The 19232-nt window shown below is 40.5% G+C and overlaps 1 protein-coding gene across 3 annotated transcripts; it reads right to left on the bottom strand.

The window, feature by feature from the left end:
• Positions 1 to 2439: 2439 nt before the first annotated feature.
• Positions 2440 to 19001, bottom strand: trpc4b (transient receptor potential cation channel, subfamily C, member 4b). Of its 3 annotated transcripts, none has more exons than XM_080429478.1 (11): positions 18806 to 19001; positions 17557 to 17939; positions 13618 to 14136; positions 8714 to 9050; positions 8334 to 8473; positions 7857 to 8170; positions 7543 to 7738; positions 6939 to 7133; positions 6613 to 6654; positions 6114 to 6203; positions 2440 to 6016 (listed from the first exon to the last, which is right to left on the bottom strand). In XM_080429478.1, the coding sequence occupies exons 2-11, from the start codon at positions 17932 to 17934 to the stop codon at positions 5507 to 5509; spliced, it is 2721 nt and encodes a 906-aa protein (XP_080285604.1). In that variant the 5' UTR covers positions 17935 to 17939; positions 18806 to 19001; the 3' UTR covers positions 2440 to 5506. The 3 variants fall into 3 exon arrangements, 2 of the variants coding, with proteins under 2 accessions (XP_080285604.1, XP_080285603.1); XM_080429477.1 differs by having other exon boundaries at positions 17557 to 17942; XR_013933223.1 differs by having other exon boundaries at positions 5975 to 6016; positions 6939 to 7005; positions 17557 to 17942.
• Positions 19002 to 19232: the final 231 nt, after the last annotated feature.

Here is a 19232-nt window from a genome sequence, read left to right on the forward strand (position 1 = left end):
GATAAATACAGAGCAGATGGAATATTTGTAACTGCAGAGCCCTGATGTAGCTTGTCTGTGGTAATTTCACACAAAATAAAGGAATATCACATAATTTTTTATCAAATGCCAACATTCTGGCTAGAATGCAGTGCACTCCACCTAGTGGCAGTGTGGGGAATGGGAGGAGAGCATTTTTATAAAGACCCCAGGTGTGGAACTCCTTGTTAGTAGTACTACATGTTAACCACATATTCAACATTTTTCAAAAATAACAGATCTATAAGCTCACGTGTTGCGATTCGATGTGTTGTGATCTTGTAGATCAGATTTTTTGTGAAATCTTTAGATTTTGAAAAGTTAAGAAAATCTTTGAATACATTTGAAAAAAATACATTAAGTAAATGTTGCTCAAAATAAATAAAAGTGGCTCATACAATCAGGCATTCAGATTAACGATTGCAACATGCTCTTCTGAACCTATTAGCTGGGACTTTGGATATAATTCCATGGCAAAGCTAAAAACCAAAAGTAAAGTAAAGATTTCCCAAATAATGTTATGGTATTGGGAAAAAGATGATCATGTTCACTTTTTTTCCCTCCTTGCTCTCCCCCCTTCTGTTTTTTTTTCTCTTTCTGAAAACAAAAATGATGGAGCTTACACAAAAACAGATTTCACCCACTTCTTACACCTGAAATCCTGTGTTGTGACAATAAAGTTGATTCTGATTCTGAATATTTTTCATAGCATAACAGAAAACGTCAATTGAGTGATGATTCCCTTTAAATTGAGCCATGTGGAATGAAATGGCATTTCTATTTTGAGGAAATCAACAACAAAATCTAATATCAGGGCTCTTGTTTAAAAACATGTCCTTGTATTAATTATCCGGATACAAAGAAATTGATGGATTGCCTTCCAAGATATATTGGATGGCAAGACTACTGAGAAGACTTATTTAGGAGGTTTAGGAAAATGTTTGTATGATAGGAGTCTGGAACTAAGAAAACAAGAGGAAAAGGAAATGATTAAAACCAAATGAGTATAAACATGTGTGAAACAGGTTTCAAAATGGTTATTTGTGGTTCAGTAGTGTACTTTAATGTTCTCTGCTTCCAGTCTAAATAATACTTGAAAATCTGTTATTTTTCATACTGTACAATGAAATATAAAGTAGGCTTTAGGGTGATTTATACTTTGTGTGTAGATCTGCTATTTTTGGTGCGGGACACCGGCACACAACCATGTATAAATCAGGCATTTGGAGGGCACATAGCATCACCTTTTCCATCACTTTGGTCTGCCCACATGATGTTCTAGTCTCTGGCCAAGGCCACCATATGTGAGCATGAAAGTCATTTCCCATCCAACTACTCCTGTTCCATGGAGCATAAAAGAGGGCTGGATGTCTTTCATGCCAGTAGAGAAAACATAGCAAACTGTGCTGCTAAAGTCTAAGACATGGCTAAACTAGCTAGCTAGATAAGTTTCATCCACTGCATATGAACATCATAAAAGAGTATTCTTTGTAGACTACTGTGTATATCAGCACTCATGTCACTTAGTCGACTGGAACTCGACTTGACTCGAACTAACACTTACCAGGGTAAAAACAAAACATAGGTCTATGCATTCATAAATGCATGAAATCATGTAAGCACCAGTAGGCTACACATGCATTCACACACAATTTATGGCTGTCGTGAAGGAATTCAAGGTCATGGCTCCAGTGGCAGGGGCATGGTTAAGGGGAAAAAGATGAACTGGGGAATTTGACTGTAAATAGCACGAGAAGAAAACAAACTCATAATACAGATAGGCTGTGCTCTCACAATTTGGCGGAACAGAAAGAACATGCTCACCAGCCCTCCACATATTTTGTTTCATAATGACTTGTTGAAAGTATCTTCAAATTGATTAAAACAATATTCTTATGCTGGGAAATGTTTAGCATAAATAAGAATTCAGGCAATTAACAGTTTAATTATGCTCATTATGAAGATGAAACATGATTCTATGGCTATATCTTTGGAACATGATTAATCAAAGGCCAAAAGAAAAGCCCCAAACAAATCTAGGAGGGTTTTCTTTACCCCTAAAATGTCTTAGTTTGTCTGACCGTTTATTTTTATTTACTTGTTTATTTACTTATTTTTTGCTCTGTCATGTTCTGTCTTTTTTGTTGTTTTGTTATGACCTTGGTGGGGGGTTGGAGGGTGCGGAAGTAAAATGCACGTAATGCATGTCTGTTGCACATGGAAAATACAAAAAAACTATCGCTGTATTTAATTAAGTGTACAATCCAGGAATTTCAAAGTGGCAGCCAATTCCCAAAAGGAGCAATCTGTCCCTGTTTGGGGGTAATTGTATGCAGCGTGTCTTACACTTTGAACTAGAACTCCACCCAAACACATACTTGTAAAAACACTTATTTACATTTAAAATGGGAACGAAGACAGTTACATTTTAACATTGGGGAAACCTTTATCCACGGTCAATGACATACAGTAGAACAAGTATAATTTCCAGAAAGGAAGGAATCTGAAAATCGCGATTTATTGGCTGCTATGGTATCATAAACCCAGTGTGACCCCATGTTGCTTGCAGCTTTGAGTTATGAAGTTATGTCAAGAATATCAGTGCAAGTGTTAGCACTATACAGTATGTGAGGGACCCTCAACCTTAAAAAAAACAAAATGTAAAAAACAGGATAATGATAATCATCTTTTTGAGGTTTGTTATGAGGTTATAACATGCTTGCATGCTCAATGGTTCTAAGCATACAACTGTTAAAACATTTAGAGAAACATTGATGCATTAACACTGGTTTAGTATTAATGACTGCATACAGAGTAACATTTCTACAGAATACAGTAGGCATATAGTGTACGTGAATATACAGTACATTCAAAACGTGTGTATGTAATATATTCACATTTGGTATGGCTTAAGGAGACAAAAATTTAAATGAACTGCAATAATAACAGTTAAACGATAATCTGAGTACATAAGTGCATTATTCTGTGCATGAATAATTTACTTTTGTTTGTAGCATACATGAACACAGGTAACGAGGAAACAATAGTGCAACAAAAGACGATAGGCAGCAGTTTCAGGGCTCTTGGGAAATAGATGCTATCAATACAATCTTATAATGTAGGTGCACTTGTTGATTCCACTATTCCCTGAGCAAACAACCTAACAATCTTTCTCAAGTGAATGATCCTTCAGTCAGCAGCATCTCTCTCTCTCTCAAGTTTTGGGTTCAAAAGTGTCAAAGGTTAAGGCCACAAAGAGGGACTAGGTCAATATCATGAATATATGCAGATTTACATGAAACTTTGAGGGAATGATCAATAGGCTGTCCTGAGAGATGATTATGTTTTGGATCAAACAGGTCAAGAAAAATTACATAATTGGTCAGATCTCAAGTGGAAATGGCATATCTTGACAATTGCATTGGCAATTAAGCACTGATTGCATACAGAATGCAATAGACCAACATGGGAACTACAAATTGCACGCCCACTTTTGAGACAGCGCCGCTACTCGAGGTCCGTGAGAACTATGAACTGCAGCTGCCAATGCATTCCCTATGAGAGGATATGAGAGTTAGCCTACTTTTAAAATATTCCTACATTAACTGGAGACGATATTGATTTAAATAAAAATATGTTTCCAAATGTATGGAGTGTCTTTGTCAACATATCTTCTTGTTTTCTTAATAGTTGATGTTTCACATTTAATTTGCCACTTTAACGAGTTACCCATAATGTTAACAAAGCAGAGGGTAGACGGCAGACAGACAAGTTGTCGCATTTCAGTGACATCGCTGTCTTTACAAGCGCTGAGCACCGACCAGTGGAGTACCCACTGTAGAGGCAGGACAGGCGGTCGCCTGCCCAACTAAGATCTCGCCTCCCCTAGAAACCCCAAACAACCCGAATGTGTCACTGCGTGCTTAATGTCCTCAAAGTCACGCATCCAACAAGCTTTGAACCGAGCAGATTGGAGCTTCCGTTCCAGAGATAATGACCAAAACATATTGAAAACGGCCACTTTCGCCGGTTTTCTGGGTATTGAAAACCTCAAGGGATGCGTCCGTGACGTATATACCATGCGACTAGGGGTGGGACGATATATCGATATATCGATATATCGCGATACTTTCTCCCGCGATAAATAATCGATATACTGCCGAAAAATATCGATATTAAAAAAATAAAAAATAACAACTTTTTTTTAATTATTTTTATTTTTTTCAAGTTTGTGATACGTTGTTTTTCCTACTCTGTATTTGTGTAATGATGATTTGAACCGTTTGGTGCTATTTTATGTGTTTATGAATTGAATACAAGGACTATCGTGATATATCGTTGGTGAAATTTCTTGCAATATATATCGAATATCGTGATATCGCAATATATCGAACATCGTCGAATATCGTGATATATTGTTATCGTGGGCCTAATATTGTGATATATATCGTATCGTGAGGTACCCGTATCGTCCCACCCCTACATGCGACCACTTTAACGTAAGATTTCAGAAGCTAGAACTTTTGACACACTGATGGAGTATATTATAGTATATTGTGGGTATTATATCGAGATGACAGATATGGGACATTAAAAAGGATAAATAAAACAAATGGGACAGTTTATTAGAACACAAAAAAAATCGCTACAGCCTCAGTAGTTAACCAGTGAAATTACGGTATTTTACAATGCCTCTCATAGAGATTGCATTGGCAGCTGCAGTTCATCGTTCTAACGGACCTCGAGTAGTGGCGCTGTCTCAAAAGTGGGCGTGAATTTGTAGGCCTTCCGCTTCCGGCCGTGTCTCTATCGTTTGTTATCTTTGTGTCTGCACTTCCTGCTCATTGACTAATATCAGGGTTCCCAGTCCACACATCATTGAAAACCATGGAAGTCATGAGAATTGATGACCAAGCTGTCATGGAAATGTCATGGACATTGCAATTCCAATGTGATTTTTCAAAGAACACGTTATATTTTCCAACTACTTTTCCAAATATTACCATTCGCAAAATGTTTGTTCCCCTGAAATGTCATGGAAAATGACAATTTGATTTGAGTGGGGACCCTGTAATTAGATGCTATTAACTTTTTCTTTTACTTTTCTTGGTGTTTACTGATGCTACTGTACGTATATTATTTAGATCAGTGCCAGGTTTGTTGTCTACTTCTTTCATTAGTTACTTTGTTGAACATACTTGTTATCTTAGCACACCAATTCCTCAACCTCTTACACTGTTGATGGTTGGCAAAGGTCCATGACCTTTCTACATTTTCATGTTATTGAAATATATTAGGTGAACTGATGCAGTGTAAGGCAAATTCACTTGATTAACATTTCTGCTTTCCAGGATATACATGTAGATCAAGATGTTTCCAAGTCCCATTCCAATATTCTCATAATATAAGTCTTTCATTGAACCACTAATGATTAGTCACTCCATGAGCAGGATCTTCCTCTGGAGAATGTTCCACTTTCTGAATGCCGTCATTCTGATTCCTCCTCTTCTTCTTCCTCCTCCTCCTCCACAACCTCCACCAACAGCTCCCTGACCATTAGCTGCTCCTGCTTTGGTCCCTCACAGTCTAAAAACTCCTCATTCACAGACTCATCAGACAAAGAATGTATTTCATCACATTCTTGAGAGGGACATTTGCCCATACTTAGTTTCTGGATCCCATTGCCTGAGACACCCATGACGTCATTATGGGTCTGCTTTCCTACGTAGGATGGGATCACTGAGCCATTGGCCAGCCCGGTGGACGCCACGGAGTTAGTGCCGTTTGCTACACTCTGCTCCAGAATGGAGGTAGTGACATCATACAGGTGGAGCTTTTTTTGTGGTTGTGCAGGAGCAAATTTGGGGGAATATTTGAATGAATGGTCAGGGTAAACCAAGCTGGAGGTAGCAACTTTACCTGCTCGGCCAGCGTGATTTTTGCTCTTCATCATTCCCAGTACTTCATAGCGGAAGCTGGAAATATCTTGCTTCAACTCCTGACAGTCATTAAAAGATAAACGTTACAACCACAATAAAGATGCAAGTACTTGAGGTACCAAGGGTGTATCCTGTACATTAATGACTGTACATTACCTTGAAATTCTCCTCTGTCAGGCCCTCCTCTGTTTTGGCATCTCTGATCATTGCAGCCACATATCTCTTTACTAGGCTCCTCAACACCTCCTGAAAAATATATAGAATCAGTCAAAACAGGTAGAGAATTGGATCAGATTGGATCAATAACTACTTTAGACTGCTAAGTGTTGACAATGCACATCCTATATTAAAATTGGCACATCCTATTTTAAAAGGGAAGACGCTCAGGTCAGCCTTAACCATGTAAGGAGTTCAAATTGCAGCTACGCCCAAATATGGAGTGTGTTGTCTAACTTCAATGTGTCGTCACAGCATCAGGCACAAACAAATCAGCCCATACATGGGCATACTGATGACATCAGCGATCGCCATATATGGGCATAAAAGGGACAAGGACTGACAGATACAGAGAACGCCATATATGGGCATAGCATAGCGGCCCACTCTAGGTGTTAAGATAAATACTGCTATAATTGAAAAACGAACAAATCAATACCTGATACTGATGGTTTATCCGTACATTTTCAGCAGCACGTCTCTGCAAAAGATATTGGTGTTATTTCTGCACTTACTGTAACAGTAGGGTTCACATTCTCTATTATTTGCCCTCAGTAAATATAGCTTCTAAAACATTTAGCGGTCCTATGATATGTAGGGTGCGTTCGGAAATACAGCACTGAGCGCACTGGCCAATACAAACGAATAGGCGAATGCGCTCCGGTGCGTAATTTCTGAACGCACCCGTAGTAATACCCTGTTTGATTTCATGGTCTCAAAACATAGGACATTTCCACAGTGCAGAGGACAAAACTCGGATCTTACCCCTAAGGTTCCAAATGTTTCTCTCTTTTTTGTGCGTGTTCTCTTCATTATGTTGGTCTTCATCCATCTAAATAGATATAAAACAGACTTTGGACTAGGGATGATATTGAATGGAGAAGGAACAGTCCCACTCTCTTCAAAGTAACTCATCCATAATTTTGTTCTTGCAAATTTCCACTCTATATCAGCATGGTCCTAAAGGTAGAAAAACATTGAACAAGAACATTTTTGCAATAGGAACAATAATAACATTTTGTAGCAGTGTTATTATTAATGTTATTAATATTATTATGTGGATGGTGGACGTCAATTTGTTTTCCACCATGCACTGACCGTTTGGTGCATTGTCCTAGTAAACTGTTAACATTAGTGAAAAAAATACAGTAGCACTCAGAAAGGATCCATTTATTTGTTTTAATCGTCCACTTTATACCATTCGAAACCACAGAACATTTTCGTCCATCCGGTGGAACACAAACACATTGATGAAGGCCGGATGGCCGAAAACATTCTGTGGTTTGGAATGGCATAAAATGTACAATTAAAACAAGTAAACGGATCCTTTCTGAGTGTGACCTCTGTGGACGATGGATGTGCCACTTACAGCAATGTGCTGGTATGAGTTGTTCATCATTGCAATCAGCATGTTGAGTAGAACTACAAGGGAGATTATATTGTAGGTCCCAAACATGGTAGCGCCCACAAACTCAGTGAACTCATGGGGTGCTTTCACATTGGTCACATACAGGCCGATCAGGCCAAAGACAGACCAGAATAAAGATTGCAGTGTCTCAAACAACCTAAACAAGGAAACAGAATGCAATAAAATTATTTGCAGCTCAGTCACTTACGCATATTTATGGGCAATACAGATGTGTCTTTAAAAAAGAAAAAGAAAAAAGGGGAAAAAAAACTTGCGTTGAGAAGGCATTGTTTTGGTTTTGACAACGGATGCCAACGCAATCCTCTTCCTCAGCTGTATCATAGTAAAAGTACAGCTGGTTGAGGCCGTTGGCAAAGGCTACAAGCACCAGACAGTAGATGAAGAGAAACTTGAGGATGTCCAGAAGCATACGACCCAGTGAGATCTGCAACGGTCCCAGATGTGAGTTGGCAGTGAAGAGGCAGATGAGGCGCAAGGAGCTGAAAATGTTGGCTATGGCAAACAGCGCCTCAGCCACCAACGTTGGGTGCCACATTTCCCAACACTTTCTGGGTTTTACGCCACTATACTGTTGGAAAGAAGGAGAAGGTTCACTCAACATTCACTCTACCTACGGTATGTGATGCAGCAACATAGTCATTTTATTGGTCCTGAGGACTGTGGCAAAATGTCAACAATATAATGAGGAACATGAAGATAACGAAAGATAGAAATATGCATGGAGATCATACTTTGAAAAAGGCAACAATCTTCATAGAAATGGTTGCAAGGTACAAAGAGTTCATAATAAAGTCCATTAAGTTCCACCAGTCATGTATGTAGTCTTTGAAACCACCATCCCACATCTGTTTGATTTCTGTCCATATGAAGCCTGTGATAAAAAATGAGATAAAGGGTTAGTACGCACATTACGATCAAGTTGTGTTCAGGTGGCCTTGCACTCAACTGTATGAGTAGCACTGATTATCCTGGGACAAGCAACAACAGCAGCTTTATGTGTGTGTGACTGTGTGTGTGTGTGTGTGTGTGTGTGTGTGTGTGTGTGTGTGTGTGTGTGTGTGTGTGTGTGTGTGTGTGTGTGTGTGTGTGTGTGTGTGTGTGTGTGTGTTACCAACGACCCAGGGGAGGATCATCCACTCCACAGTGGTGGGCGCTGGGCCCTGCCGGTTGGGGTTGTTATGGACAATGTGATGTGAGGCCAGCAGGAGCAGCAAGAGGAACGTCAGATAGGACGCTGTGTGACAGATGAACTTAATGAAGGGCTTCCGGATGAACAGGCCAAAGCGGCTCTTTGGAGACATCAGGTAAAAAATGGAGAAGAGTGGGAAGAGGAGGCCAATGAACACACACGTGATGAACTTCCCTGCCCAGTGGCGCCTCCTCCAGCCTGGAAACTCATCATACCAGCGAGACGCCAGAAGCTGCTGACAGTTGGGCTGTGCAACAAACTGAAAGAAAGCAAGAATGGGAAGAAACACTCAGGGAAAGAGAGGGAGAATGAATGGCCAACATAGACAGACAGAAAGAGGTAGGTAGTGATGGTGTTTGGTGGTAGTTTATTATATAGGTTATATTGTTAAATAACCTATATATTAAATTGCAACTGTATTATTGTGAGTGCCAAATGTCTAAAACAACTTAAGCACCAATCTTCCATACTCCAGCCATGGGAGGCATAAGAGCCACAGATTGTCCTGTATACTGTACCTTTACAAAATATAAAAGTAAAAAATATCCTTGGCACACAATACAAATGCTACTGAGTGGAGACATATTGCAAAAAGAACTCCTTGCTCTGCTGCGAGGACTGGCTGTTTCCCCTCCTCCATGTTCTTTACCCTCTGAGATTTGATATAAACATCTGCTGGACATCTGCAGTTGGTGATGGGACTTTAATGTCTGCCTAACTTTGTTATGGCCAAATGATCCCCATTGTAGTAGGGCAGAGAGCACTGAATTCTATGTGATACGGTCATTCATCAAACAGACGATCAGATATCTTGGATGGCTGCAACTTGTACTGTTTATTCCACAGGTTTTCAAGGTTTTCAAATAGTTACTTTCAATACAAATTCAGTATAGCACAATGTTTCGGTCCAACTGACCAGAACTGTACTCAATAAAATGTATTGCAAGTGAAGCCAGTAGGTTGAAGCCTTGAAAGTAGGTGTGGACTCTATTAAATTCCAATTCATACAATTATAGTGCCATTTTAACCACTTTCAACCTGGCACACCTACGGTATTTTCAACATGTGATTATTGTCAAAAAATGTCAAAAACGAATCTAAAATGTAAAAAAAATCTCTTTTTTTAAATCCATTTTAAATAAAGGGGCCACAGCAAGAGGCTAGGGCTATTTGGGGGGAAAGTGTGCATGGAAAGGTTTCGGAACCCCTGCTCACACAGTAGCTGTAGGTTGACATGTTTTACAGGATTTGAATTATCTGTAGTCATGCTCTAGTCATGCATGTAAAATTGTTGCATTATCAACATGAACGCCAACACTGTTTTGGATGAAGATGTAAGAATATAAAATAAAAACATGAAATAAAATAAAAAACACTTTAAGATTTATAGCATCGTAATTCACAGTGAAAGGACAATAAAATGCACTCAGTAAGTTATTAAGGGGTTTACGATGGAACAGCCTATAGGCTCAATTCTTTTCACAGTCTGGAACACTTTTAGAGACCATGCCAAGTCCTCCACACTACATCAGTGGATTTTACCTGGGGGGAAAAATCAAGTAAGATGATTATTATGTTTTAATATATTAAATATTTAAAATATTGTTCATATATTCATCATGAGCAAGCAGGCTTTGAACCTCACATGGAGCTCGCTTCACTGTACAACGGCATAGCGCGCCAAAAGCAGATCTATAAGCTCACATGCAATTGTAGATTGGGTATTTCTGACGTGCAACACCGTAGTATGACGGAGTATACAGTACTTTAGGCATTAGGGTTATGATCATAACCATCCATGGTATTAGAAAGTTTATTCTATTCGTCCTGACCACCAGTACACTATATTGCAGAGTTACTAATAATCATTGTTCCCCTGTGTCAAATATGAAACGGGCAATGTTCAGAATAAAAAATGTGAGAAAAGAGGAAACAGACAAAACTAACTGTGTGAGCTTTCAGTTACTTTACATCCACTAATGCTTAATTTATACATTGTAAAAAATAGCAGATTTACACGCTCACAACGTGTCGCAGTATAGATCAGGTTTTTAAAGCGAGTGAATGCTTGCTTGGCTACTTCTTCTCTGAAGTGGAACCCTAGTCTGCATACTCAAAGTGGAACATCATGGTAGATTGAGGCTAGTGTGTAGTGACTTGATAAAGTCAAAACTAATAACAAATCTGTAAAACGTTTAAATGAGTTAAGGGTGAGAGAGAACTTTGGTGGTGTAAATTCTTCAAGCCTTACAGGATACGGTTAGCGAACCCCTGAAACACACAGCTATGACTGGTGTAGTGTGTACTGAAGGATAATAAACAACTATATCCACTTATGAGTGTGAATGCAGGTTTTCTGAATGCAGTTTTTCTGATACTCCAAAGGGGGCAATGTTATTCCACCTAAAATCCTCAACTTGTCGTACACCCCACTGACATGGGAAATGTATAGAAAATTCAGTTTTCTCCACAAAAACTATAGTTTAAAGCATATAGGTGCACTCTGTAGAGTGCAAAACTCCTCCAGCGGGCATATAATAAAGGACTGCCATTACATAATTAACACACAGGCTATGTGGAGACTGTCTTTGGACAGTGAACACTAGGACACAAGCATGACAATGTTATAGGCTTATACATCATGTCACAATATGTGTGTGACCCTACCAGCTCCAATTTCTGTAGATCCCACACACATAAATCGATACAGATTTCTCTCATTCAATATTCTGTGTAATCTGCAAATTGTGATTGTTCATTTATATATTATGTGCATGTGTGTGTGTGCGTGTGCATGTGTGTGACGTGTGTGTGTGTCAAATGCAGTATTCTTGTTTGGGAACTGTACATGTGTGTGATTTCAATACCACGCCATATTAGGCTACAGTAAATTTGTTTTGGTGCATGCGTTGGCAAAACTCTGCACTCTGCACTGTGTGAAGGAATTAAATGACATGTCTTTGCCAAACATACACTACGAAACAAACAATAGTACATCCATGATACACAGCAAATACCTAAAAGATCTCCAAAAGTGATAAAGCTTAAGCAACATAAATAAAAGCTAATGATCCTACATGAATAGAATTCAGATCAGACAAATCAAATCAACAAAATGTAAACCTACAAACAATGTAAACCTACTAAACATCCAAGCATGTGAAAAATGATGAAAAACTGTTAGCTAGATATACATCAGGGATACAAAGTTGGCATCAAATCCATGAGAAAAACATTCCAGTAAAGATGTTAAGGAGCATTAAAAGCTTCCCCGTAACGCCCTTATTAAAACATTACGAGTTTAAATTTCAGGCAAATGCTGCATCAGTTTACCATGGCATCATTATCCCTAATTATCCTATTACCATGGGCCTGAGAGGGCTACCATAATGCATTGGGAAGAGACGTCTTGGCAATTACTTGTTGTTCTAAACTCCCACAGGACGTCTCCACCCATCCCAGTCCACTTCCAGCTCATTTCCACAATGCTTTTCTACAAACCATCACTGTACTGTATGTGTTCAATATTGAGTGTGTGTGTGTGTGTGTGTGTGTGTGTGTGTGTGTGTGTGTGTGTGTGTGTGTGTGTGTGTGTGTGTGTGTGTGTGTGTGTGTGTGTGTGTGTGTGTGTGTGTGTGTGTGTGTGTGTGTGTGTGTGTCAGTGGTGGAAAAAGTACTCAAATTCTTTACTTAAGTAAAAGTACCAATACTGCAAAATAAAAATACTCTGTTACAAGTAAAAGTCCAGAATTCTAAATTTACTTGAGTAAAAGTACAAAAGTATTGGCATCAAAATGTACTTTTGCTTCGCGACGCGTTGTGAGCTTGTAGATCTGCTATTTTCAAACATTTTAGTACTTTTACTTTTGGTACTTTAAGTACATTTTGATGCCAATACTTTTGTACTTTTACTTAAGTAAATTTTGAATTTTAGCCTATGTATAAAACAGGGCTAAAGTGGTTAATGTATGTTTCATAATATCATAATTTATATCTGAAAAGTAACTAGTAACTAATGTTCTCAAATAATTGTAGTGGAGTTAAAGTACAATATTTGCCTCTGAGATTTAGTGGAGTAGAAGTAAAAGTATTGGAAATTGGAAATACTCAAGTAAAGTACAAATACCTCAAAATTGTACTTAAGTACAGTACTTAAGTAAATGTAATTAGTTACTTTCCACCACAGTGTGTGTGTGTGTGTGTGTGTGTGTGTGTGTGTGTGTGTGTGTGTGTCATGATGAGTGTACAGTGAAATGTAAATAAATAAATAGATGGGAATGGGATATGATATGATACTGAGTACTGACTCTGTTTTGTCTTCATCACCACAGCACTGCAGTGTGCACTCTGCAGTGCACCACAACAAAGTAAAATCCTCAGTGTTGATTTAACAATGAGTGTAAAAATGGACCCAAAAGTAGCTGATTTCGGGCGCTCGGGTGAAGCAGCGGTAAAGTGCCTGCGCCACCACCCCGGAGACTAGCGGTTCGAATCCACCGTGGTGCATCCGGCTTTGTCGACCGTGTTCGGTGGAGGGAAGCCGGGTGGGGAGGATGATATTTGTCACAGAACGTACTCCTACAGGCTGGGGGGGGGCACCTCTCAGCAGGGAGTGTTGGGCGGGAGGAGTAGGACGGAGGGCGGCGCTACGTCCTCCCTCCCGGTGGGGGCTCCTCACTGGTAGGTGAGCCAGTAGGATACAACAACAGTGACGACACAAATAAATGTGTGTGGGGAGAAATCAATTGGCATGACGACTAAAAGTGGGGAGAAAAGGGGGGAAAAAAGAAAAAGCACCTGATGTCATAGATGAGCCACAAGCTTACCTCTTTCTGACGATATTTGATGGCCAGCTTCAGACGGGCCAGATCGTTCACGTTCTCATCCAGCAGAGGGTTGATGTCATCACGGTAGTTGAGGATTATCCCCAGCTCTCTGGAGCTGCGGGTCTGGTCTAACAGATCTTTAGCAAACTGTTTGCACAGCCGGGACAGCTCCTGGTATTCGGACTTGAACTCGTTCTCCACAACGCTGAGCTCGTGCAGCTCCCAACTGAGTTGAAAAGCGGTGAGGAAAGGATCCTCGCTGGAGAGGGCGATGAGAGATGGGCTGGAGAGGGCCTTGTAGATGTTGATGCGAGAGCGCGAGTGCCGCAGTCCGTCCACGTCTGAACTGACCCCGCATTCTCCGCAGTTGCAGCGCACGGCATGTGGCTGAGGTATGGAGACGCCTCTCTGCACAAGCAGCTTGATGATCTCGTAGTTGTTGGTGTGGGCTGCAAGGATGATTGGAGTGATGTCTGGGGAGAAGTCTGAAAACTGTTTGTCCAGGAGAATCGGTGGTACCTAAGAACAAGAGAGGACCACACAATTACACTGTCCTGAAAAACAATTAACATAATGCAATGCTGTTATTTTGCCAAAATAATATATAAAATAATAAACAATAAACAGCGCCTTTGCCAAGCATGTAACTAGAATTAGTGCAATTCACCCTGATGAAAGCTATAGGCTGAAATACGTCTCTTCTAAATATAGCTATTTTTCTACAATACTGCAAGTAGGGGTGTCACAATTCACCAAAATCACAATTTCATTTGAATTGATTGTGATTTTAAACTTTTCAAAATATTCCTTTGGAAAAAAAGGAGATGATTCTAATCCTGGTGTTTTTTTTGCAAAATCAAGCTGTTGTTGTAAAGTAGGAGTTCTGCCATCTAGTGGCTCTGCTTTTAACTGTGTGCACTATTCACATCAAACAGCAGATACCATTCAATTTGAATTTCTAAATTTAGGATAAAAAAAAAAAGGTGTCCATTTTGGCCATTGTGCGGCAACAAAACGCTCTGTTCCCATTGAAAACCATTGCAAAAAGACGGCCACATTAGCAGAATCAAAGTTAGGTGTGACCGCACCCTCAGACAGCAAGTCTAACACTAAATAAAGCTAATGGCTTGTGGTTCTGCCACTGGCAGAATATTCTATAAGGTGGGAGCAATTCCTTTTTCCTTTCCCACAGAAGAACACATGCACAGTGAAATCCTCGGTGTAATTGAGTTTAAATCTCAGAGAGTCAGAATGGGGTCCGTTTTAGACAATTAGTTAAATTCACACTGCTGGATTCACGCTGTAATGGACTTCATCCATGGTAAAATCCTCAGTGTCAAATAAAACTCTACAAAGATGTCAACAGCACTACAAGGGCTTGTTAAGCTGTCCTTTATCAAACAGGTGGAGAAAGCCTTCTTGTTCCCAAGTCTTTTGCAAAAAGGCTTAGAATTGAACATCAAAAACAGAAAGGCAACCTGTTTCAGATGAAAATAATCTCTGAGTTGGGTAACCAAAATAAATATAGCCCTGGCCCCTGTGCTGTACATAGATAATCGCATCTTCCCTGGATCTTTACCAGATTTAACCACTTAAACCCCAGCATCCGTATTGTGGGGAAAGCTTTCACTGAAAACAGCAGATCAACAAGCTTATGACGTGATGTAAGCTTGTCAATTTTCAGCTAAAGCTTTCCCCACAATAACAGAAAACACACTAGCATAGAGCTATAAGGGACTCCGCTCAACCATATGGTGTTTAAATGGTTAAAGCTAAGGGATAGAATTAGACCTATCTCAGCTAAGGTCTCTGAACCCAGTCTGGAGAAGATCATTCACATTTCACACAGATTGCCAGTGCCAACATAGCTGTGATAAGCTCTGACATCTCTCGGTTTGCGCTTGAAATTCTTGGACTGACAGATTCAGATGACTTTATTTACTATATCCCAGGAGGGGCAATTAATCTGCAGCCCACCCAGTCCACACACACATCACAAAAGACACGAGCAAGGAAGATGTATTTCAGAGATACCAGTTGCGAATGTCACAGCTAAAAATCAATTGATGACAACAATGAATCATTGAACTAGTGGCCTTCTCAAACCCACAGACCTCCACCCTGATCCTGGTACAGGACAGGTAGCTGGTGTCGTCCTTTTTTCTAACATTTTTATTTATTTAGCAGATGCAACCACAGGGTAGTTATTATATATAGCCTTTATCCAAAGCGCTTTACAATGTGCATTACATTCACCCATTCACGCGACGGCGGAGGAAACCATGCAAGGCCTGCAAAACCTGCTCATCGGAAGCAATTAGGGTTTCAGTGTCTTGCTCAAGGACACTAGGACACTAATCTCTCAGTCTCTCAGGGCGGCCCCGCCCCACCTATTTATTTCGATGAAGCTGCTCACCCATCGCATGAAACACCCCAGCCAGAAGTACACTCTTGGCATTGGATCCAACGTTGGAGCCAATAGAGCAGACGCATCAGTGTTTCAGACGATAGGAGCATGCACAGTAACGTTTTAAATGCGGAAGTCTTGCAATACCAGATCCCCCCCAGCAACAACCCATTATCGGATCATCAAAGACACTTACCACCCCAGCCATAAACTCTTCAAGGCCTGCAGAAACCCTCGCCCTGGTAAACGGTTTCTTAGCATCCCAAGTACCAGCAATAGGACACTAAACAGCTTTTTCCCCACGGTAGTGAGACTGCTAAATAAGCAGTAGTGTAGGACTGGCTGTACACTCTGGACACACTGGACTTAATTATTGTTGTTTTATCTATTTATTAATATGAGTGTCGTTAGGTTTTTAAATTAAACGATCTTAAAGTTTTTTGCACTTTTTTGCACTCTCAACTGCTGTTGTTGTTTTAAGCTGCACTACAATGTTTTTCACCCACTGTTTTACTTGTAATTCATGTGATGTGACAATAAACTTCTATTCTATTCTATTCCCTACAATTTAATTGTGTGTAGGCCTATGAAATCTGTATCTGTGGGGCAGTGTCAGAGTGGCTCAGACAGAAATGTACTAACATCAGCTGAACAAAAAACAACAAAAAAAGACATGGAAAGTGTAAGAAGCCCACTTAAACCCCGCCCGTATTATGGGAAAACTTTAGCAGAAAATAGCAGATCGATCAGCTATTTTCAGCAAATACATTTTATGTAGGGCGAAAACAGAAAAGTCACTATAGAGCCAAGAGTCCCGAGGGACTCAGCTCAACAACATAGGGTTTAAGTGGTTAAATAAAGGTTCTGTGAGTTATTGTGTGTGTGTGTGTGTGTGTGTGTGTGTGTGTGTGTGTGTGTGTGTGTGTGATATACAATGTATCACCAGTTTGTTAGGGAATAAGCACAGAGCAGAGGCCAGCATAGATCTGAGACAATGACTGTACTGGCCCTGAAACAAACTTCAACATGGTTTTTGCATTGTCTCCATTTACAACCCGTACATCTACATAAATGTTCAGATTTCAAATATAAAGTGCTTAACCCATGGCCACAGATGTTACAATTCACTTCGGGCCCTCAGAAATACCCGTATCTTCCGTATTGTTCAATAAGAAAACATTTCAATCCGATCGGCGGCCATGTTCTCATAGAGTTATAATGTATCCGAGTGCAATACCCCTCCCAACCCATAGGGTCCCGTTACTCCCGTCGTTGAAAGCCTATGGAGAAAATGGCCACCAATCGGGTTAAAATGCTTTTCATTGAACAATACGGAAGATACGAGTACTTCTGGGGGCCCGAGTAGAATTGTAACATCCGTGGTCGTGAGGTAAGCACTTTATTTGAAATCTGAACGTTTGTGTAGATGTATGGCTTGTAAATGGAGAAAGTGCAAAAAACAAGTTGAAGTTCAGCCATGACGCTCGTGACGGACGAGCGTCGTGTGATCCATGGGTAATGACTGACTGTACCTGCTTGTCTCTGCTGGGCTTCTTGTGGTTGAGCAGCAGTTCCACTGCACCCACAACCTCTTTGCGGATGGCGTGAAGCAGCGCGTCCCCCACGTACACATTGAAGCCGAGCAACAGCTCAATGATCTCCAGGTTCTCGTTTTCAATGGCGATGAGCAGAGCCGTGCGGCCCAGGGGGTCGATGCAGTTGATGTTGATCCTGAAGTAGATCTCGGCCTCCTCCAGAGCCTGTTTAACGCTGCCATAGTCGCCCTTCTCCACGGCGCTCAGGTATGCCTTTTCCATGGAGGATAGCTCCGACTCGGCCCGTACGATCCTCAGGGGAATCCGGTCCCTGTAGGCGGCGCTGTTCGCCTTCCGGTAATACAGCTGTGACATTGCTGCTGCTAGACCATTTAAGTGTGAAGATTAAAAAGAGGAAAACAAACTTAGTAAGAAAGAAAAACAAAGACGTCTTGGTGGCACTGGCAGGGGTCATCAATATGTCCATACAAGGACAAATGTGTCTGTGGCAAGACTTGTCCGTGGCAAATGTTAGATTTAGTTTTTACATAACATTATAACGTTCCTATTTTGATCATAAGACCCTCATACTGAACGTCAGTCTCCAGACCTTCTTCAGAATTTGTATGACACTAATTTACCATGACACTATGGCACATTAGGATCCACTAGGACAGCAGTGCGCAATTTCTTATTTACAAGGAGTGTACAAACAATGGAACCATGGTTCTATTTGTACACTAGTACACTCTGAGTTACAAACCTGTAATGGTCCTTTTGGACCACGTTCAATGAACCTCAACCCTAAGGTCTCTCAACCCACTTTAAGGACCACACTGCCACAGCACTATATAGGTCTACATTTAGGTCTAGATCTGTTCCTGGTAATATTTGTATGTCCATGGCAAAATTAACAATTTGACAAAAATGTACACCACAAGCTGCCTGGCATCATGGTGATGATCCCTGGTTGGTGGGGTTTCAGAGAGAGACAGTGGTTTAAAGTTGTTTGAAAGAAGATGTTTTCACACACCTTTTGTCAGGACTATTTGAAAAATAATAAATTAAGGCAATCAACATCAGAGAGCAGGATAGGCGACATTTAAGAAAATATAATTAGGCTAATGGGCCTAAGGTCGAGGCCCTAGACCTAATCTACATATTTTATGGTTGTATCCTGTAGGCCTAGCCTGTTTTATTGGTGTAAATCCTGCATTCAATCGACTATAATATTGTAAACACCCACCTTATTTCTGTCGGATTTTAAATAGCTTTATTTTCCGTTCAAATCGTTCGGAGAGAAAAGAAGAAGAAAAAAGAGTAGACAATCCAATTAAGAATAGTAGGCTACCATCCAGATCCAGACCTGTTGCACTTGCACTGGAACGGTGCGTGCGTATTCCCCCTCAGAGATCTAACAATCTGTGCGAGCCCAGTGACACTGCTGCCAATCCAGTCGATGCTCAAGCATTGCGCCTTGTGAGGAAGAAGTGGATTGTGTGTGGATTGCGCGCACACACCCACCCACCACACATGCACAAACGCGCGCATATCACTTACAACCGAGAGTCCACAAAACCTTTTAACAGAGTATGTCATTTCCTGTGTTTTTGGGGAAGTTTGATCATTGGGAAATGATGGGTATAATTGAATCCATTAAAACGCTAAAAGTA

The sequence above is a fragment of the Gymnoscopelus braueri genome (assembly GCF_963280865.1).
Source record: "Gymnoscopelus braueri genome assembly, chromosome: 5".
NCBI lineage: Eukaryota > Metazoa > Chordata > Actinopteri > Myctophiformes > Myctophidae > Gymnoscopelus > Gymnoscopelus braueri.